The following is a 23,470-nucleotide window of genomic DNA, read 5'->3' as shown; positions in this document are numbered from 1 at the left end:
ATGTGTGGAGACAAAGGGTAAATAGCTTCTGGTGCTGCTGTAGCAGGCAGACCAATAGCCTCCCATCAGTCCCAGTGGAAATCTCTGTTTGGCTTGCATGGTCTTTATTTCTGTCTTGTCTGTGTTTATGGGTTAGTGTGGTGAGACATTTCCATCCACAGCAGAATGTGTTGCACAAACAGCAGTGGTGGTGGGGAAAAAAACAACATAAATTAGTCTGCTATGAAGTTTGAGATTTGTGTTTCCACTGATAAATATTTGCATGTTTGCATCCAGATGGCTGGCCCACTTTGAACTGAAGGGCCCCTAACGATTTGATTTGGCCAATTGCTTCTGTGTTCTGTTGGAACAGTATATTGACAGAAGCTCAGGGTCCGGGATTGCATTGACACATGGTCAGGCAGTTTCCTGGCAGCCTATTCATCCATCTATTATATAGTTAGCATTGATTGGCGTTTCATCCTTGACGCCTGCGCTGCGTTAAACTCCCGGATTGGAGTGGAGACGGCGTCCTTGAAGGCTCTGGCTGGATGGCAGCCCCCAGTGCGTCGAGCAGCGCGGGGAGCGTCACGGCCGGCGGACTCCACCAGGCGGGGGGGCGGGCCGGTGGCGGGGGCGGGCGGCCGTGCGGGGGGGCGGGTGGTGCGGGCTGGTGCAGCGCCTGCGGGTCTGTCACGGAATACTAATGAGACTCCGCTGCACCCGCGCCGCTCCATCACAAGGTGCTGCCTTTGCCTCAACGCCACCCAACTGAGCTCTGTCCTTCAGTCCGACACCAGGCCCAGAGACTGACCCCAAACCTCGAGTGGACCAGACCCCCCCCCCTCCCCAAAAGTCCTTTAGCGTAACCACTAGCCAGCCATGCCAGACCAGCTTACTCAATTACTTTGCTCTTTTTTTCTCCGCCATCTACATTTAACTCTTCTTCAAATTCAGATGAATTGACCACAGTGCCCCTCCCTCTTTCTTTCCCCCTTGCTCTGTCACCCTCAGAGTTGTGCTGTTAGCCAGTAGTTTGTTTTCTTTCTTCTTTTTTTTTTTTGGCTGGGGCTTATCCTCGGAGCTGACATGGCACTCTGCTGGAATGCTGTTTTTGAGCTGGAGCTGAGCAAGGGAGCTGCTATTGTATTTTGGCTCAGTGCTTTGGGGAAAAAAATTCAATTCACTGCTGATGCTCAGCTTCATGTAAGCATGTGTGTCTCTGTGTGTGTGTGTGTGAGAGAGAGAGAGAGGCCGGGTGTGAGGCAACTGTATGGAGCAGGGTCTGCCGATGCCACTCTTTGTTTAGAAGGCTTTTTCACCCCAGTACACCCCTGCCAATTATATTCAATCATGGGCTCTTCAGGGGCCCTGTGCTATAGAGGGAAGAGGCCTCTTTTCTTTCTGTCGGTAGCTATCTCCTCTGCCTTTTATTGACAGCTGTACGCCTCTGATTCGGCTCACTGAGTCCCTCAATCAGATGTCTGATAGAGGTGGCTGTCACTCATATGCTCCCTTGCCACGTACGCCTCACACTTCTTACTCCCTAATGTGTTCGCACACACACACTCTCTCTCTCTCTCTCTCTCCATAGAGACATACACACACATACACACACACAGCATTCGCCCGCATGTATATGGACACTCTTATTACTTCATCACATGCACGCACATTTATTTTAAACACGCTCTTCTGAAGCAGGTGACTGCCTGGTCCTTTGCATTCGATTTAATATACTTTGAGGCCGAGCGGCGCCTCTTCGGTCATCGCTCACAATAAATGACGTAAATACCTATATTCACATCCGAGCTCCTGCATATACCCTCTCCCCTTTCCAAGTGCCTCTCACAGTCCTTTAGGGCACCTGAAAAGGAGTCCTCCATCATGCCTGGACCTGGCAATTTGTGGGACAGGAGAGAGAAGCACTACAAGAGGCGTACTGTCAGGAGCCGACCCCCGAGATGTTCCAGAGATAAAGCCGGCAGCTTAGATTGTGGTTGCGACTGCTGGGGTTATTTGTGATAACGGGTGGCTCATCTCGATCTCAGGAAGATGGCAGCCGAAGGGAGCCGCCTGATGGAGAAGCATCAATGGCAGCAAGAGAGCGCACAAAGCCCCCCGCTCATCTGCTGGAAAAGCACAGTGCTGCATGAAGGCCCATTGTACTGTAGAAGGGTTATCGCCTTTGTCATCGCCGGAACAGATCCCATCAGCAATCTTGTTTTGTGTTGTTCTCGCGGCACACTCCTGACGTCTTATCACGGGATAGGCCGGCGTACCTCCCCTTGCTGGGCTGCCATTGTGCATCTAATTTGGAAGAAGCTGCCGTCCCTTTTTCTATTGATCCAGGTGGGAAAGCGTTCCCCTTCTTCTCTACCCACTGGCAGTATCGGGCGCCATTGTTGTGGGTGTCAAAGCAGGCTTAGCGCGAGCAGGTGATCTATAGAAGGTGAATGATGTAGTGTTTGCCCAATATAACATCAGTGAAAAAAGACTTCAAGTAGGAGATTTCCTCCCCGTTGCTGCTCAGGATCAAAGATTAAGGGGAAAAAAACTGTGATCCCGATGAAGTTGGTCTAGAGCCAGGGCTTAGAGTCAATCCCCTGAAAGAGAAACTTTCTGTACGTGCCATAAAAAAGTGAAAGGAGACACATCTTTTCATCTCATTGACACCGTGCCAGATTCAACCTGTTTTCACCTCAATCCAGCTCTAGGATAAATCTCCTTCTCCCCTCTACGGACTAAGCCCTGAACCTTAACTAACTGAAGACTTAACTAATATCTGCTGATAAGTGATTGAGTTTGAGAGGCTGTAGGGGCTCAACATGCTAGTAACAGGAATTGGACAGTGCCTGTGACACCATCACCCATCACCAATAAGCACCAAAAACTTGATGCAAACTCCCCTGCAGAAATGCTGAGTCATACAGGGCTCATACAGTCAGCGAGCAAGCCCTCTTGCAATTCACGGTTTCACAGTGGGACAGCCCAAAGACCGCACAAACGTACCAAGACAACACGCATCAAAGTCTGTGTGTGGAGAATGGGATTGAGCCACAGTCTCTTCGGTCATGGGTGGTTCCCCTCCCTCAGTTGAAGGGCTTACATTTGTTATTGGCATAGTGGTTCTGAAAGCGTTTTGAGGGCAAGTAGTCTGTGACACTGACTTTCTGTACATCTCAATATGTTTTTTATTGATTACAGTGTTGCTGTCTCTTTGATTCTGCCAAATAAACATGCCATCTGCTTTATGATCTGAGCAGAGTAGTTGAATTTGAGGAAGATTTTTTTTGAACCATCATTCCTAAGGCTTGGAGAAATATTTGATAAATAGGCACCTTTCATGAAGGTGCATGTGAAGGAAGACTTGATTGCTGATATTCCTGTCTGTGGGCTGTAGTGAAAAATAATTAAAAAATAGTGCTTGTTTCAGTACCAAGAAAGTAACTGATGATCACAGACATTTTAATGAGTATAGACGTTCCTTGAATCAGAGAAGTCTCTACTCTTGTCTTTTTTGCATGTTACAAAATATGCATCACCCTAATGATGAATTATGTGTAAACCTTTGATGAAAAATGGAGACTGATCTATCTGAGAAGTTGAAGTTGGTAAAGATCAATGTTATCAGTTATTCTCTGCTTTTATTCAGGCTTTTCTTCTCAGTAAATGACTCGGTACAACACATGGCAGTTTGTAGAGGTGGGATGGGAGTGGTAAGAATATCTAGTAGTAGTAATGGTAGAACAGGTTATTTTAGTACAGTATATTGCTATCCTAGTAGTAGTCACCATCCTATAAGCTACTAAACATCTCAGCCTTATTTTAAAGTGAATGGGGAAAAACAAAATTTTGGAGAACTTTGGCAATTAAGAGTAGTTTTCAGTGACAAGAAATAGTTTGAGGCCCAGTCTCCTGTCAAAGAGACCCAGGAATAATGAGAGCTGTTTCCTAGGAAACCTCCGTTTTGCCACGCAGTTTGTTTACGACTTGAGAGTTCAGTAGTGGAAGCAGCGGCACTTCATTAAAGCATAGGCACTTTAATAATGCAGATGTAATTACTGGGGCCTCTGGGCGGGCTTAATGCATGCTTAAGACTGACCTGCTCTCCCTCCTAACCGGTAATTAGGTTTAGACCCGGTGAGGGAGAACGCGCCGTCATCTAGTTTGGGACTAAATAGATGACCCCCGAGTGTGACTGATCCACAACACACTAGTAGAACTCCCAGGTCACGGCGTTCCTACGTTGGTCTGTCTGTCTGGGTGGACAAGCTCCTCAGAGTAACCCGGGAAGTGGTTTAGCTTTTGAGCTCATGTGTTGGGGCCCTAAAGTGACCTCCCAGGATGGGAGCGTTAGGACTCATTATTAAAACACCACGCTGATCCAGTTACTCGGCGACAGCCGGCCCGGGCTCCTATCCAGGGCGGTGTAGTCCTGTCCATTGGTGATTATTATTTTATAGGCGTGAGATGGACTCTCTGGTGGCTCTGCCTCCCTGGTTCACGTTTTTTCGAGGTCAAGGAGGGAGAGGGCTGGAGAGGGGTTATGTGGTAATGGTGTGCATCCAGCGAGCCCTGCATTCACCGCCAGCACACTCAGAGCCACGGGCAGCACAGCTGAGCCTGAAGGACAGCTCAAATTGTTTGCCAGTTAATGACTCTCTATCCTTCTGTCTCATTCTCTCTTCCTCTCTCTCGCTCCCTCTCTTTTTCTGCCCCCCCCCCCCCCTTCACCATTCCTCTTTATCCCACCCTTCTCTCTCCTTGCCTATTGCTGTCTTGTGTTCTCTTTCTCTCTGTCTTTCTCTCTCCCCCTCTTCTTCTCCTCGATGGGCATTAGCGGTCTCAGCTGTTCCCTCGTCACATTAAAGCATCTGCTCTCCAAAGGCTCATCTCACGAGAAGCGAAGACACACACACACAGACACACACACACACACACACACACACACACACACACACACAGACACACAGACACACACACACAGACACACACACACACACAGACACACACACACAAACAGACACACACACACACACACACACACACACACACTCTGCCTGCCCTTGTGGCTGTGCTGACAGGACGTTAACATCAGCCCTGATCATCTATCTCAGTTGGTCAGAGTTGTAATACAATACCCCAAAATGACACATTTCCCCGGGTAACATGTAGACAAGAGCGGGGCTGGAATAGAGCTAACGTATAATTGGAAGGGATGTTATCAAGCCACTTAAGTTAATCAGGGTATGAATTATTTTCAGCGGCTGCATAAAAGGCCACGATGGGGCCACTGATTTTTGTCTTAAATGGACATAATCCTGATGACCGCGGCAAAGTGTGGACCTATTGTCAGTTTACAAGCTGCTGTTATCAATCTAATTTGTGGTAAATGGACATAACCACAGGCAGCAATCCTGAAGGTGTCCCCATTAAGTCTCCTGCCACTGTCATCCTTCTGTGTGTGTGTCGTCGTTAGTGTCGCTTAAGCTGTCATCAGCAGATTTGTCTATTTAAGTAGCCATTTTCCCTCCATAAATGGGTATCTTAATGATGGCTTTTTTTTAATAGCACAAGCCCCATCGCCTCAAAATGTGACCATGTGATACAGCCGCCCATCTTCAAAAGCTGCACCATGAACACCACACACGCACACACCTCACACACCTCACATACACCACACACACCTCACATGCACCACACACGCACACACCTCACATGCACCACACACGCACACACCTCACATACACCACACACGCACACACCTCACACACCTCACATACACCACACACACCTCACATGCACCACACACGCACACACCTCACATGCACCACACACGCACACACCTCACATACACCACACACGCACACACCTCACACACCTCACATACACCACACACACCTCACATGCACCACACACGCACACATGCACACACGCACACACCTCACATACACCACACACCTCACATACACCACACACGCACACACCTCACATGCACCACACACGCACACACCTCACACACCTCACACACACCACACACGCACACACCTCACACACACCACACACGCACACACCTCACATACACCACACACGCACACACCTCACATACACCACACACGCACACACCTCACATGCACCACACACGCACACACCTCACACACCTCACATACACCACACACCTCACACACCTCACACACGCACACACCTCACATACACCCGTCCAACTTGAGCACTTTATTTGGACTATTCCTGCACCATGAACACCACACACGCACACACCTCACATACACCCATCCAACTTGAGCACTTTATTTGGACTATTCCTGCACCATGAACACCACACACGCACACACCTCACATGCACCCATCCAACTTGAGCACTTTATTTGGACTATTCCTCGCCTCTCTGTGGGACTGTACTGTACGTGCCTTCAGCAGGGAGTCTCAGCCTACCCACAAGGCATCTTTGTGCACTCTGTCTGTGTCTGTCTGTCTTGCTCTCTCTCTCTCTATCTCTATCTCTCTCTGTCTCTCTCTCTCTATCTCTCTCTCTCTCTCTCTGTCTGTCTCTCTCTCTTTCTCTGTCTCTCCCTCTCCTTCTCTGTCTGTCTCTCTCTCTCTCTCGTTCTCTCTCTCATTCTCTCTCTCTCTCTCGTTCTCTCTCTCATTCTCTCTCTCTCTCTCTTTCTCTGTCTCTCTCTCCTTCTCTGTCTGTCTCTCATTCTCTCTCTCTCTCTCTCTCTTTCTCTCTCTCTCTTTCTCTCTGTGGCCTTGTGTAATTGCCCTGAATGACATCCATCCAGGCAGCTACTGTTTATCAATATCCTTATTTGATGGCTTTTTAAAGATAGGCTGCCCTGTAATCCATCATGGCCTAACCACTAGTTTCTTAGCCCTCTTTAAGAGGCTGCTGTGCTATGCTGTGTCAAGAGTAATGCTCTCAATAAAGACAAATGAAGATCCTCACAGATTTATGAAGTGGAAACAATGATCATAGATATAGAGAACCTGTTTAAACCAACATCATGTCCATTATAGTGTGTATTAGCCACTCATGTATTTATGCTTATTTATGGTACTTTAGTCATTTAGTCCCAGTTAGTGTTTATTTGTTTGAGACAATGCTCAATGGGTTCCCTCAAACAGTTTTGTTTCTCCTTCAAAATGATTAAAGGATATTGTTTTCTTTCTAGTCACCAATAAAGTGAAGGCCAGCGCTTTGTTGGATTTTTGTAATTTTGGGAAAGGATTGTACGATCTCCAGCAGCCATTCTGTCACAGAGAACATATTACCTCAGACTGTCTTACCCTGACTGTTTGACTGTCACAGAGAACATATTACCTCAGACTGTCTTACCCTGACTGTTTGACTGTCACAGTAATGGTATTCCAGCGCAGAGAGCCAGGGGGACCATGGGACCCACCATAACTGGAGTCTCTTGACATGGCTGTGCAGGCGCTCTGGGGCTCCCAGAACTGAGCTCCCTCGGCCCCAGCTCCCCAGTGGGAATCAGAGGGCCCTAAGTGCCTGTGCGGTCAGGGGGCCGATAAGGCACGCAGGAAATGAATGTGGTAATTAAGCCACGCTGTGGGTTAGAGACGACCATGATGAATATTATCACTTAATTACCAGGATTGCTATTCCCGGCACGCAGGCTGCAACAGGGAAAACGCCACTGCTATTCGGTGTGTGTGTGTGTGTGTGTGTGTGTGCCTGAATTTCTATTTGTATTGTACAGTTGTAAATGTTTATACCTGCAGAGAAACTGGCCTTGTATAGCATTTCATGTTTGTCAATAAATTGACTCTGCCTGCGTCCTCTAAACATTTGCTAATGGATGCAGTCATAGTTGGTCAATGGATTTAATGATGACGTAATAAATTGATGACCAGGGAGCAGTCTGCCGAGGTCTTTCCTCTGAAGCCTGCCACCGATGTTGACTTCTCAATATTCATGAGCCAACACGTCAGAGCTCCTAAAATGCTTTCCCTCTTATTACTTGAAATCCACAATGCTAATTTGAAGCCTTGGTGTGAGCCAAGTGGGAGCCTTGCATCTGATTGTCCTTTTTTCCCCCCCTCTGTCTTTCTCCTATTCTCTCTTTCTGTCTCTTTCTCTCCCTAATTGTCTCTCAAGGACAACTACACATTTGCGCAGCCAGGAATCCAGAGGAAAGTGAAGGCCCTGGAGGAGCTGGTCAGCCGGATCGATGGTGAGTGTCTGTGCCTGTGCCTGAGGTGCTGGGGCGTTCTGTCAGAGGGGGAGACGATGCGTTCTGTCCCAGCAGTAGGGGAACTGCAGAAACCGCAGCAGCAGCAAGCTTCTCCCCATCACCTCCAGCCCTCTCTCCCCGCAGTACCCACCCACCCCACCCCCACCACCACCCCCACCAGCCCGTATGTCATCCCCAATCAGCCCAGCAGCAGCTTGGTCTTTTGCGGCATGCTCCGCCGTCCACCAGGGAGAGCGGGAGCCACCGGAGCATGAGACCCCCTCATTACTTTCTATTAGGGCGGCGTAATCAGAATCCAATGGCCATTTCTCTCAGACGGAGCCGGAGCCTGCACCAGGCCTGCCTCTCTTCAGCCCGCATTAAGCTCAATGATCGCTTTCATTTCAGGGCGAGAGGAGGCAGAGGAGATCGCCGTTGTTTTCCCCTCGCTCGCCTCCCCTGTGTTTGTTCTGACGCTGTTTGGCTTTCCATCTTGCCCCCCCCCCCCCCACCCTCCACCCCCCTCTAGATACATTTAGGTAATGGATTCGGTTGAGCTGTTTTGGCAGCAGACAGATTTGTATCATATTTTATCATATTTCCTTTGCAGGTATGCATCAGTTTTAAAAAAGACAGGCGAGTGAGAGATTATCGATGCATTGGCGTAAGCCGAAAGTCTTATGCTAAGTCGGCATCCTCTAGAGGTGCAGTCACTCTCATCAGTCAGAGCTCTTATGACTTCTCTGTGCTTTAAATAATTCATATGCGCACACACACATCTCTCTCTCTCTCTCTTACATACTCACTCGCTTTTCCTCATCCTGAATTGTAGTTAAATTCAAAGCTTCCAAAAGCCTCCCGCGCAACCTTTCCTTAACCTTGTCTAAGTCAAAGATGCTCTATGAATGTTTCACAACGACAAACTGGTTTGCAAAGTCAGAACTGTCCGGACGACTCGGCGCTTGCTCTTAATTGATCCTGCGATGCTCCTTTGATCCGCTCATCACGAGGCTTTGTATTCCCTTTTCATGGCGCTCCCGGGAGGCTAAGCAAACCCTTTTGAACATGCCATATCAGTGAGGGCTTTATGTTTTTGGGCTTGTTCTTGAGTGACCTTCACTTTGTCAGGCTCACGAGCCCTGCTCATGTCACTCTTATTGTGGATGTCTCTAATCGCAGCGCAGATAGTGCAGGGCATTATGCACTCATTTGGGATTGCCGTGCCACACAGCCACCCCCAATGAAAGGGAACAATTGATATCTGAGAGGGAGACGTTTCAAAGGGCTCATCCTTTCTCTGTGAACAGCAGCATGCCTCTCCTGTTGCATGAGTGATTGAGAGGCAGAGTGAATCTTGTGTGTGTTGTGTGTGTGTGTGTGTGTTGTGTGTTGTGTGTTGTGTGTGTGTGTGTGTGTGTGTGTTGTGTGTGTGTGTTGTGTGTGTGTGTGAAAATGGGGTTGTGTGGCAGGTTTGAATGTGTGCGTGTGTGTGCCATCTTTACTGCTGGATAGGTAGACATGGCAACAGTGGTCTGGTGCTGGGTGTTGGCTGGGTTTGCACCCCTTATGTCATCAAATCAAAACACTAGTTTTCTTCTCTGCCCACATTTGAAACACATGTTCACCCTGATCCAGAACCAGGCACTGTCTTTAGCTCACAATTGACCTTGGCGTGGGCTTTGTCCATTTTAGTAAAGTAAAGATCTTCTAACCACAAGTGACTGTTTTTTGTTGTTTTTCTCTTACTTTTATTACCATGGGGCATATTTGTGTCTGTGTGTGTGTGTGTGTTTGTTTGTGTGCATGAGGGCATGAGCGTGCTTGAGAAAAGCGAGTTGTGTTGTTTGTTCTCCACTCCTCTTTCCTGCCGAGCTGAAGGAGGGCAAAGCAAAGTTGAGCCTCCAGGCCCTCTGCAGGAGTCGATGGAGCTTGGTCAAAATGATATCTAATCACACAGCTGCAAACCACTACCCTCTCTCGCTCTCTCTTGCTCTCTCTCTCACTCTGTCTCTCTCTCACTCTCTCTGTCTCTCTCACTTGCTCTCTCACTATCTCTCTCTCTCTCTCTCTGTCTCTCTCTCTCTCTGTCTCTCTCTCTCTTGCTCTCTCTCTCACTATCTCTCTCTCGCTCTCTCTCTCTCTCGCTCTCTCTGTCTCATCTCAGTCTGTTTTTTTTGTCTCTCTCTTTCTTCTCATCCTCCTCTTTGCTCTTTTCATCACCCTTCTGTTCTGAGTTCCCCCATCTGCCTCTGTGCTTAGAGAGGGAGGGAGGGAGGGAGGGAGGGAGGGGGGGGGTTCTCTTATTTGGACTGAAGGGAACAAACCACAGAGAGCAGTAAGAGTCTGGCGTACACTTGAGTGGCACTCTTGGCCACAGAGACTTTGCCGGGACTCGGGGCTCTGGATTACTCCACTATTATTTTCCAATTGGCCCATTGTAACAGCGGCCAATGTCAGCTTTAATCAGCCGAGAGCTGGATCTGGTGCAGTGGCGCTGTTTTACATCTCGTTCGTGGGCCGTAATGGAGGCGCGGCTGTAAATCAATCAGCACGACTTTGCTCAAGTCTCCAACCTCAGGGCTGCGGCGGCAGCAGCAGAAGCAGGAAGCCATGGCACATCCTATTGGCATACCGGCCATTCCTCTCTCCTCTATGTTTCTCTCCCTCTATTCTCTCTCTCTCTCTCTCCCTCTCTCTCTCTCTCCCTCTCTCTCTCTCCCTCTCTCTCTCTCTCTCTCTCCCTCTCTCTCTCTCTCTCTCCCTCTCTCTCTCTCTCTCTCTCTCTCCCTCCCTCTCTCTCTCTCTCTCTCTCTCTCTCTCCTGTGCTCCCCCTCTCAGTCATGTGCGTCCAGGCCTGATAAGGTCTGGGGCACTGGGTGGGCGTGTAATCAGTGCTGGTGGATCGCGGCCCCTGATGTTTAAACATGGCCCTGCATGGCCCTCTGCATCCGCAGCCATATGGCTCCCCTCTGTCAGGTGACAGCCTGGCGTCTGTGCGCGCCACACACACACACACACACACACACTCTTACACACACGCACACACACACACACACCTCCCTGCTACAGCTCTCATCCTCCCGTCCACATGTCAGACAGTGCGCTGACAGTGACATGCGACATTAACACATCCACAGCTGTGGATTGCCCGGACTATCACTTGTGTGGAAAACAGCGTGTGCCCAAGACCTCTCTCTGCCCCAGGGACTGGACCGAGCTGAAGAAATGAAGCGCTGTTCCTCCTGTCCCACAAGAGCCTGTGTGTTTGTGTGTGTGTGTGTGTGTGTGTGTTTGTGTGTGTGTGTGTGTGTGTTTGTGTGGGGCTCTCTGTTGGAGCCTTGTATTGAGCCACGAGGAGCTGCTTGTGTTTTTGTTCTGCTTCTTGCACCAGTTGACCTTGGAAACTCCCCTAGTGTTATCAGAAGCACAGCCATGCATATCACAGCACAATAGTCTTTCTGCTGAGTTAATCTCCATTACCATTCTTTGCCCTAGTGAGCAGTAACTAAAGCAATGCACACGCACTCTTCCACATGCTCCTTCAGCTCCAGCTCTGTCATTTTTCTCAATGTAATCTTAGTCCCTGACACTCAGAATTAACCTTGCGCTGCTCAGTAGCAGCCATTACCCTATCAGCCCCGCCAAACATTTGAACGTTTCAAGGTCGTTTAATTTTGAACCAATTTCAGCTTGCAATTCCAATTAAGTGGCACAGCGACACTTTGGACTTGGTATGTAACTCAACTGTGCTGGAAGCCTGTCTGGCTGCATTGCAATGTACCACGATCAGTGGTGGGCTCAGTGACGTGCACTTACTAACACAAGAAGGAAGACTTGCAAGTGACCTGTCCTGGACCATGTCTCTGCCTTTTCATCTGCACCTGTGTATCAAGGGCTGTGGCACACAAAGGTCTTCCTGGTATTGCGTTGAAAACTGTGACAGAGTACTAAGAAGAGGACACTTACATGCTCACATACGCATGTTGAATCATCTTCCAAGTCTGCCGTAACTCCCTAAAGACAAAACATGTTTTTTATCCATATTTTATATTCCATGTATAATATATTATGCCACTCTTGCCTTTATGTTGTGCTAACTCTGAAATGGATGCCTAAGAGTCCCTTTTCCCTTTGTAGCTTTTATTCTGTGGCAGGCCAGGCATTGAGTGATCATGGAGGTGTGTGGGTATTTTTGTATTTGTGTGTGTGTGTGTGTGTGTGTGTGTGTGTGTGTGTGTGTTTGTGAGGGTGTTTGTATTTGTGTGTGTGTGTGTGGGGGTGAGTGTGTGTGTGGGTGTGTGTGGGTATTTTTGTATTTGTGTGTGTGTGTGTATTTTTGTATTTGTGTGTGTGTGTGAGTGAGGGTGTTTGTATTTGTGTGTGTGTGTGTGTGTGTGAGGGTGTTTGTATTTGTGTGTGTGTGAGTGAGGGTGTTTGTATTTGTGTGTGTGTGTGTGTGTGTTAGGGTGTTTGTATTTGTGTGTGTGTGTGTGTGTGTGTGTGTGTGAGGGTGTTTGTATTTGTGTGTGTGTGTGTGTGAGTGAGGGTGTTTGTATTTGTGTGTGTGTGAGTGAGGGTGTTTGTATTTGTGTGTGTGTGAGTGAGGGTGTTTGTATTTGTGTGTGTGTGTGTGTGTGTGTGTGTGTTAGGGTGTTTGTATTTGTGTGTGTGTGTGTGTGTGTGTGTGTGTGTGTGTGTGAGGGTGTTTGTATTTGTGTGTGTGTGTGTGTGTGTGTGAGGGTGTTTGTATTTATTTGTGTGTGTGTGTGTGTGTGTGTGAGGGTGTTTGTATTTGTGTGTGTGTGTGTGTGTGTGTGAGGGTGTTTGTATTTGTGTGTGTGTGTGTGTGTGTGTGTGTGTGAGGGTGTTTGTATTTGTGTGTGTGTGTGTATTTTTGTATTTGTGTGTGTGTGTGAGTGAGGGTGTTTGTATGTGTGTGTGTGTCTGTGTGTGTGTGAGGGTGTTTGTGTTTGTGTGTGTGTGTGTGTGAGTGAGGGTGTTTGTATTTGTGTGTGTGTGTGTGTGTGTGTGTGTGTTAGGGTGTTTGTATTTGTGTGTGTGTGTGTGTGTGTGTGTGTGTGTGTGTGTGTGTGTGTGTGTGTGTGTGAGGGTGTTTGTATTTGTGTGTGTGTGTGTGTGTGTGTGTGTGTGAGGGTGTTTGTATTTGTGTGTGTGTGTGTGTGTGTGTGTGTGAGGGTGTTTGTATTTGTGTGTGTGTGTGTATTTTTGTATTTGTGTGTGTGTGTGAGTGAGGGTGTTTGTATTTGTGTGTGTGTCTGTGTGTGTGTGTGAGGGTGTTTGTGTTTGTGTGTGTGTGTGTGTGAGTGAGGGTGTTTGTATTTGTGTGTGTGTGTGTGTGTGTGTTAGGGTGTTTGTATTTGTGTGTGTGTGTGTGTGTGTGTGTGTGTGTGTGTGTGTGTGTGTGTGTGTGTGTGTGTGTGTGTGTGTGTGTGTGTGTGAGGGTGTTTGTATTTGTGTGTGTGTGTGTGTGTGTGTGTGTGTGTGTGTGTGTGAGGGTGTTTGTATTTGTGTGTGTGTGTGTGTGTGTGTGTGTGAGGGTGTTTGTATTTGTGTTTGCATATCTGTATGCTGAATTATGCATTCACAGAGCCATTGCAAGGTGCAGCCGGCTCATGGCGAGGACTGGCGTGGAGATGGAGAATGGCTGAGTTGGGGCTCGCCGGCGCGCGGCTTGTCGCCGGCAACACAAGGGGGGCTAAACGAGGTCTGAGTCACGACTCGACTCGCCGCTGCTGTGCGCAACCAGGGTCTCCCCTCCCCTGGCCTCAGCCATCACGTCCGTATGCATGCGTTTGCCGAGTAGCCCGGAATGCCATTTTATTAAAGGACTTCTCTCTGCGTTAGCCGGCAGTGCTTAGTGACACCTGGAAGATGCTTTTTTTCTTTTTTTTCTTTCAAAACCACGGCTCAGCCGTTCCTCTCCGCAGCAGGCTGGACACAGGGGTGAGCGCGGCGTCGTCTGCCGCCTGAGTAACTGACCGTGTCTCCGGGGGACGGCGTTCGGAGAGTAACTGAGTAACTGACCGTGTCTCCGGGGGACGGCGTTCGGAGCGCCGCTGGTGGCCACGCTTCACGCTGCTGCGTCCGTAAAGGTATTTTCTTAGAAGCCGCGGCGCCACACAGGGGGGGGGGGGGGGGAGAGCGTTTCGGCCGCAGAGCTGTTTAGCGCTGGGGCTCCTGGCCCCTGAGCGGGCGCTATTTTCTGCTGTTTGAGATGACGTGGCGGCGTGGCCGGCCTGCCGGGAGGGTTGGTGCCGTTAGTGCTGGGCGGTATACCAGTTCACACCGTATACCGGTGTATATTTTCGTTATGATATGAATTTTTAATATACCGCCATACCGGTGTATTTGATTACACAGCGTTTGGGAACGCTGCGCCGCGCAACAGTGTTTCAGACAGGACTTTTTTTTCACACGCACGCATGGTGCCACTGCGAGGCATAGTGAGGGTAAACACAAAACACCTACTTTTTCCCCTGAAGTATGACCCTTAAGGCTTCATTTCTCTTTAGGTAGGGGGTTTATTTAAGGAACAACGTTAATGGATACTGCTTTGAAAGGGATTTACCGTCACGAAAATTCTATTGAGATTGTTCAACAGCTGTAACTAGCTGGCTAGTAGGTGATGTCTTTAGTTAGCAACCCACCGAACACAGTGAAGTTTAATGTTCTTATCATTCATCTCACCTTAAGAATATTTGCTGAAATTATCCAGATAGCAAGTAAAGCATGTTATAGACATGCACTGAGCAATACTAGCTGGCTAGTTAGAAATGATCCTGACTGTCATCAGTGCACCAAAACAAACTTTTTTGTTAATGTTTTGCCTAGCGAACCGAACTGAAGCTCATGGCAGGCTAACAAGACATCCACATCCACATGAAGTTAACGTTAGCCTACCACTAACGTCATGTAAACCACACAATAACATTAAGGCATGTTTCTGATAGGCCTATTTGACAGCATACCTGTTAACACTCCCGTTTTTCCCGGGTTTCTCCCGTATTTCAAGGTCATCTCCCAGCACCCTCCCGTTTTGTTATTTCTCCCGGAAAACTCCCGTAATTTGCATGGCCATCAAACTTCATTTTAAAATCATTGATGCATTCAGGTTGCCAGATTGTGTATGAAATACACCCTACACATACACGATCACTTAGTTTCAATTTCAACCGTTTTGTCTTAGGCTAAAACCTGGCAACCCAAAACCCAAATAAGCGGATGCCAACTGCGCAGCCTGAGTCTCGTCATAAGCAAGCGGGATAGATAAATGGCCTACTCCAGAACTAGCTGTTGTGAAATTGTTGGGAATTGAATTGATTAACACATCACATAAACTGTTATTGAGTGTTGTTGATACACTGAACTTGTTCCCTCGGAACCAAATCTGACAGCAAGCAGCTTTGGAGTTTTGGAAGTAGGCTGCAGGCAGGCAGCTGGTGGATATAACTGGCATGTGTAAGGTAATGGTAAGGTAAAAGCAACGACCGAAATGCAGTGTTGAAACACGTGTATGAAACGCATTAAATATGCAAACACAGATCCGGTATAAACACTGACCCCCCCCCCCAAAAAAAAAAAAAAAACTCCCGTTTTTGGAAAGCTAAATGTTGACAGGTATGTTTGACAGAGTAAGCATATTAGCAGAGGTTTTATTTTAAATTGTATAATTTTCAAAAAAGTATAATTATTGCAAGTTGCACTACTTTTTGTATTGGTTTTATACAAGATGTTTGTGAAATTTGCACAGTAAAAGTTCTGTATTTTGACTGCAATTGTCTTTGCATTCTGATTAGATTCTTCATTAGAATCATGAGTGGCTCTTTGTAAACAGCATCATTATCTGGGGCCATGCAAAACTGCATTAGCCTACCACTAGTGTGGAGTTATTCTACGTCATGACAGTAAAATAGACCATCCTTAGTCAATGTACTGCAGCAATTCCTCTGTCAACCTGTAGAAAATGCTGTGAACATCTGATTATGCATGAAAAAAAAATACCGTCATATACCGTGAAACCGTAAGAATTTTGAAAAATACCGTGCTATACATTTTTGGTCATACCGCCCAGCACTAGGTGCCGTGCTGCAGGACTCCGCTGGCATCGTCATAGGTCATTCGCATTCGCATCACGCAGCACATACCCCCTTTGTGTGGGAGTGATCCTGGGCAGCTCACAACCGTGTGTGTGTGCGGAACACTGACTGTGCTCAGTCGCACTCGCTCGCACACACTCTCTTGGTTTCCTCACTCATTGCGTTGGACCACCACTTGCGTTCTCTCTCTCTTTCTCTTTCTCTTTATCCCATTCTAGCTCTCCATCTCACACACTTCTGTCTCTCTTTCTTGCTTTCCTTGCAGATTTGTCTTCATTCTCTCCATCTCTCACTTTATTTCTACTGTCTCTCTACCTTCTCCCCCTCTCCTCTCAGCATCACACCTTGAGTGTGTAGGAAGCCGCTTGGTACAGCACCTCTGTTTCTGTGCGCTGCCTGTGCGTGTGCTCTGGGCCCAGTAGGAGTGTGAATGGTAATGAACACCTTTCTGCTTCAGTGCTAGTGTGAATATGTCACTCTCTCATTTGTGCGCAAGGCCGAGCTGGTGCGATGGCATTTCAGGCAGAGGTGACACCCCCCCCCCTCCCCCCAAGCAGCACTCTCTCACTCTCCCAATTCCCTTCATTCTTTCCTTCCTACCTTCCCTCCCTTCTTCCTCTGCATCTGCTAGTTTCTTCCCCCGCCCCTCTCTCACGAGGAAGGGAAGGAAATCAGTCTCAGTGATTGATTCTGTTGCCGCCTTGATTTTTCTCACATTTTTGCCCGTATGATGGGTGCTCGGGGGAGATGGTGCTAGCAGCATTCATCATGTCACCATGTGATCTCCCGGCGTCCAGGCCTGCTCTTCATGCCTGACTGGCACCCTTCTGTCCAGATCTCTGGCCAGTGGGTGTGTAGAGGGAGGGGGGGGGTGGATGGGGGACCAAGGCATGAGGGCCTCATGAGAGGGCAGTGGCATGGGCAGCGCCCGTATGAGTGTGGCCAGTGATCGATGCCAGTGCTGTCTGCTCCTGATCGCTGCCAGATTCATCGGTCTCGCCTGGACACAGTCAAATTTTACAGCCTTAGAAAAATGAGAGCATGCTCACAATTAAAATTAATGCTCTGAAGAGGACTGTGGATAAGCCAGGACTGGAGAAAATAAAGTCACCTTCACTCGGGAGGAACGAGCAGAGTTGCATCATGGGGGGAGAAACTGTTTTTTGCCCCTCCAGATCATTCTGCTTTTTGTGATTTGCTGTCATTTCAAGTGTTTTTCTCTTCTCTGTGTTATAGTTTGAGTAACTGACCGCTTTAATGGATGATGACCATCTTGCTCTACTCCCATGACCCGGCCTATACACGGGTGTCCCGTTTACCAACAAAACTAGATGCGCGCGCAGCCGCGAGGCAAAAGACGCTTGGTGGCCGTCCACAACGTTATAAACTTAACCTAAATAGTCGGCTGCTGTAAGCTACAATCGGATTTTTTTGTATACCCCTGTTGTCTCAATGATAATAACATCTCATTTCAGACTATATTTCAAAGTTTGACGTTCATTTGGATTATTAATATAACATCGTATTTTGTCATTTTTGGCGAAGACATGCATTCCGTTAGGGATATTGAACATATTTAACATTCTCTAGCCATCGTGATTTCGAATTGGTGCAGTTTTCAGCACAAAAACTAATTTTATTCTTTTGCTCTTTTGCATTGCTCTATGCTGTTCTGTGGTGCTTTCTGCCTCTTGGTTGCGCACGCATGTTTTTGTGACGTTCCATAGAAATCCATGTATAGAGCTGCACAGTCCCGCCCACAGCCGATGCCGGAAGTAAAAATTCAATGCAATTTCTCCATTGACAATTGCGGTATAAGCCATAAAAACTTAACTGCACGTGGTAGACTTAAAACCAGCTACGGCTGTACTAAGCGATTGTATATGCTCATATAGACGCCAAGAGTTCATGGGGCACTAACCTTGTTTTGAAATAAATGCCTTTTATTCGCGATCTCTTGGATAAGTACTTCATTACCCACAATCCTGAACAATCCCACAATCCCACAGTGATGCCTCTGATTAGTGGAAAGGCCGTTATGTAGTGATGGGACAACCGACTCTTACACGCAAGTCGGTTCAACCGGACGGTCGTTGGTTGGCCTACCGAGTTAATAGATTCGGTCACCGGTTCCCGCGACGGGGGGGGGGGGGGGGGGGTTATATCGCGCGTTACTTCCCCTGCCATATCGCTCCAAGACATGTAGCCTCAAGCTGCAAATGTCATGCTCTCCATGTCTCTGAAATTAGCTGACATACACACTCATATTGACCTACACTAGACTCAAGCACTGCCCATGGTTAGCCTACATTCGGTCTTGTTCAGTAGTCAGGTGTGCGCGTGGTCTCCTCGTGAGCCTACCAATAGCCTATTCACTTCTAACATTTAACTTAACTACCAAGATAACATAGCCTATGTCATATAATATTTCCCCCCTTTGTAATTTAGGATATGAATTTAAATGAACAATTCCAAGATGCACGAAACAAAGGCTTTCAACTTACCAAGAACCTAGACACCCGTTTGATTACTCATGCATTAGCACGGTTACGGTCTCTAACCTGTTGTACAGTCCTCGTGACAGCCTACCAACAAACATCTCATTTAACAACTACCAAGATAACATGACGTGTATTTGTATTTTATATCCATCGGTAATGTAGCCTATGAACCTCTATGTAGGCTACATAATCACCTAAGATGCACGAGAAATAAATAGGTTTCTGCGATCGGTTGATAACTCAAACTTGCGATAACACCCGTTTGATTAGACTCATACCCTCGGTTACGGTCTCCTTCAGTAGCCTGGCGCGCGGTCACTTCGTGGACCTACTATGAAGCCAGCAACACCTCCAACATTTAACTTTCTAACTACAAAGATAACATGATGTGTATTTGTAGGCTATGTGATGAACTTCCCCATCGATATATGAATGGCCATGAACACAAAGCATCTACGATGCACTAAAACAAGACATGGTTAATAACTTGCCGCGAACCTAGACAACCGTTTTGATTACATAGACTCATAGCCTATACCTCGGTTACGGTCTCGTTTAGTAGGCGAAGTAGCCTGATGCGCGGTCTCTTCGTGACAAACGAAGCCAGCAACATTTAACTTTATAACTAGTACCCAGGTAGCCTATTTGAAGCGTATGTGATGTAGGCTACTTCCCCATCAATAATGTGTAAATTGAACACAATCTTCTACGATACTAAGGCTTGGTTAATAACTAACTTGTCGAGAACCTAGACCGTTTGATAACATTTAGACTCACCCTCGACTACGGTCTTGCTCAGCCTGGCACGGTCTTCGTGAGGCTAATCAACATTCACTTCTCTAACATTTAACTTTATAACTTTAAGATAATATGACGTGTAGGCTAATATGATTCCCTATCGATAATGTGTGAATTGCCATTAATAAATAATCTAGGCTACGATGCACTAAGGCTGGTATGAATCAAACTTGCCGAGAACCAGATAAAGGGTACAGCGGTTGTTGCACGGTTACATTCGGTCTCATTCTGTCTCCTTGTGACAGCCTGCAGCCTACAGTCATTCACTTCTAAGCATTTATTTAACATGACTAGGCTACTAAGATAACATTAGGCCTATGTGTATTTGTAGGTATGTGATATAATACTTTCCCATCGATAAAATGTCCATGAACATAAGCATCTAGTTTGCACTAGAAAGGCTTATGTGATCGGTTGATTACAACTTGCCGAGAACTGTTTGACTCGTGTGGTAGCCACGGTTACGAGGCCCGGAGAACCTAACGAACTGTTTGACTCGTTTGACAGCCACGGTTATGAGGCCCAGAGCCATACAGGCTCATCATAGTTTGACTGATTATACTACCACTCCAGTAGAGGCGCTAATACGCGATACGATGAAAGAGTAGTGACGAGAACACTCGAGCACAGCCAATCAAGCCAGTGTTGCTCTATATGTGAAAATGGATGTTAGGAATAGAGGTGGATTTTGTCGTTCGTTCTCATGACACAGTTCGCGTTGTTCAGTTCGCCAAGATGATTCGTTCTGAATCGTTCGTTCTTTCGTTCAGTCGCATTTCCGGTAGCCTACAACGTAGTTCAGCGGTGAATCATGGAATGCAGGTTCTCAGCTCCTCGTTTGTGAAAACGGTCAACACAACACTGTAATTGTAGCGGCAAATATAGCTGCAACTAAATGATTATGTGTACTTTTAGACAAAACAGCAGTAGCTAATGTGTTCATTCATCTTGACATTAAATTGACATAGTGAAGTAGACTACGGCTAGATCAGCTAATTTCTTTTTTAAAAATGTGTTCATTCATAAAGGAACAAAGACCCAGTAGGCTATGCCGACAAATGTTTAAAGGCTTGGCAGAAAGATTATATTGATGAAAAGGTTTCAAGTCCCCATTTTGCCCAGGCTACAGAGCCATAATCGCTCTGCTTCTTCTGCTTCACTCTGCCAAGAACGAGTGACTGACTTAACGAGAACGACAGACCGAAGTGAAACAGGTCTTGGCGTGAGAACGAACGAACGAGACAGATTGAAGAGACATTTATTAACCTGACATGACACAGAAAATACAAAGACAGCATGCATTTACCATTAGACAGATATTTAAATGTAAATGCCAATATTGAAATGCAAAATGGAATTGTTAATGTACATTATCGTTATTTTTTATCGTATGCTCTCCCACTAGTCTCACTAGCCCATTTGTTTTTTTTCATGGAAACGGTTGCTATGCTTTCATGCCCCTCATTGGCTAATTCGATGAGAACGTTTTAGAAACAATACAGACAACAGCATACGATTGGTTTGGCTCTCGCCTTAGGAAGCTGGGCCAGAGGCATTCACAGCAGCACTAGGTCAGTGTGATTCAGCGACGAACGAAAGAACGAACAAGAACTGGAAAGGCGAACTAGTTCAGGTCGTTCATTTTAAAGACCCGTTCGAAGGAACTAGTTCGTTCGCGACCGACCCACCTCTAGTTAGGAACACTTAGTCGGTTTTTGACGTTTGGCACTCGATTCTCCCGGCTCAGTGACACGAACCGGGTTATTTAACCGACACTTCGGTCAGTTCGTCAACACTACCGTTATGGTCATAGTTTGAAACTCTCTGTGAAATTTTTTGACAAATGATGGCGGAGTATTTTACTGCCTATGGCGAAAATCTTAATATGATTAAAAACTTTCTTGACGAATATTGGTACTTGTATCAACAAGGATTGTGGTTTATACATCACACAAACTTAGTCAGGGCCAATACACTATCAAATAGACCACTGTAAATGTTAGTTCAAACACTCAAACTTTTCAGGTAGCCGACAGGCTAACCTTTAGCATTTCCGAGATTGTATGTCATTACATAATGCAGCTAACATTAGCCTACATGCTGCAACACAGGTATGAAATATATTGTTTTAGTCAGTGTCCAAATGGGGGTGAAAGCCACTTAAAATCGGGTCACATTATTGACTGTTGTGTGTTGTGTCCGAGAGTCAGCTTGTGGGTTTTGTAAGGGCCAGCATGAGGGACAAGACCTACAAACTTGTGGTGAGTTAAGCAGGGAGGTTGGTAACGTTAATGCTGCTAGTTAACATTAGCTAGGCTACTGTAGCCTTCATACTGTATGATTCATATCAATCATTAACCTAGGAATACTTCTTCGTGCATTTACGAATTTATTTTGTGTAATAATTCACGGCAAATTAATAAACTGAATATGGTGGTCCAAGAGCAGACCATGCACCGGTCCATGCCATCAGCCAGACTGAGCAGTGATGACAACATAGGATGACAGTCAGATACAGCACACCATGTTGCTAACGTTAACGTTAACCGCTTTCACACACACACGATATAAAATACACGATGATAAATATAAAATTCAATATCAAAACACTATTATTTACACGATTACTCCTGAAATAACTGCTATTAACTGCACATTCACTATATAAAAATCACTGTTTGGAGGAAAGGGTTCGCGTGCTGTCGCCGGTTGGAAATGGTTTCATTGGCAAAATAAATCGCGCCGATTTTGCCTATAGAGTGTCCCAGAGACTTCCGTTTTACTTCCGCTACAAGGGACCTATCTTTCAAAAAAATATGAACGGGAGTTAATGGAGAGATAACAATTATTTTTTGGTCCAGTTTGAATTGTGCCACGAATTTAATTAAATGTGAACAATTATTGAAGTTATAAACATGTTGCGTTAAACACATTACGCGAAATAGGCGATTGGCCTATTAATTGTCTACAATGTGCTGCAATCTATCCGAAACATCTACCAAGCCTTTTTGTATGCATTGCTGGGTATTAGCAGCAATGTTCAAATAGAACATGTTAACCTGTTCCGCTCCGCTTCTGTATGCCCAATTCCTTCACCACGTTTGATGATATACCGGCACTGACTATAGACAGAAAATGACGATGTTTGTGGACATCGTGCCGTTTACCTTCACATTCTTTCCTTTCAAATGTCTGATATCCATTCTCAAGTCTTGCTTTAGTTAACTCGTAAACTTCTATCAGAAGCCAAAAATCTGACTCGCTCTCTCTCGCTCACTCAAAAATATCGTCATGTAGGCTACTTTCTCAATATTCAACATAGTTGGGGAGATCAGCTGCAATTGTAACAAAGGAACATTTTAACAAGAGCCCTGCTGCGTCTATTTTGATACGCAGTCATGAACCGCACTCAAATGTTTTTGTTTAGCTTCAAATAGGCTGTAGTAGTCAAATAGTCTGTTTACTTTTGCATTACATTACATTATAAATGTGACTGTCTTGTATGTAAGATATGTACAGTAGGCTCTGAGGCAGTCCAAAAATCCGAGGGACACCGATCAACTATAAGTTAAAAATCATAGTCCCCACCAGGATCCAGGTCCAGGTCATTTCTCGATCCCACTCCCCATCTCACAACCACTCATTCCTTGAATTTCCCCTGGGGATCAATAAAGTATCTATCTATCTATCTATCTATCTATTCCTCATTACTTATAGCCTCCTGCTGGCCTTTCAAGGTAAAGGCTTGAGAAGCCCACACATTCACCCTAATAAGTGATTGGCTCAGCCTTCAGCCAAGCGGCCTACTCAAGTCCTGCCGTGGTCTGAACTGAATTAAAAACACTTTGCATCAGTTACT

At 46.5% G+C, this 23,470-nt stretch overlaps 1 protein-coding gene across 3 annotated transcripts in view; it reads left to right on the top strand.

The window, feature by feature from the left end:
- tbc1d22a (TBC1 domain family, member 22a) overlaps positions 1–23,470 on the top strand; it is a 102,154-nt gene that overhangs the window by 45,207 nt on the left and 33,477 nt on the right. For all 3 annotated transcript variants that reach the window (XM_076296295.1, XM_076296296.1, XM_076296294.1), the window contains one exon: positions 8,120–8,195. In XM_076296295.1, the coding sequence (XP_076152410.1) occupies positions 8,120–8,195 (76 nt within the window). The remainder of the gene's footprint in view (positions 1–8,119; positions 8,196–23,470) is intronic.

Source organism: Alosa pseudoharengus, unplaced genomic scaffold (assembly GCF_046254945.1).
Source record: "Alosa pseudoharengus isolate Yale_2024_CS ecotype anadromous, Long Island Sound unplaced genomic scaffold, YU_APseudo_1.1 YU_APseudo_1.1_scf_20, whole genome shotgun sequence".
In the NCBI taxonomy this organism is placed as follows: Eukaryota; Metazoa; Chordata; class Actinopteri; order Clupeiformes; family Clupeidae; genus Alosa; species Alosa pseudoharengus.
Note: the sequence above shows the minus strand (reverse complement) of the source record. Positions and strands in the feature narration are given on the sequence as shown.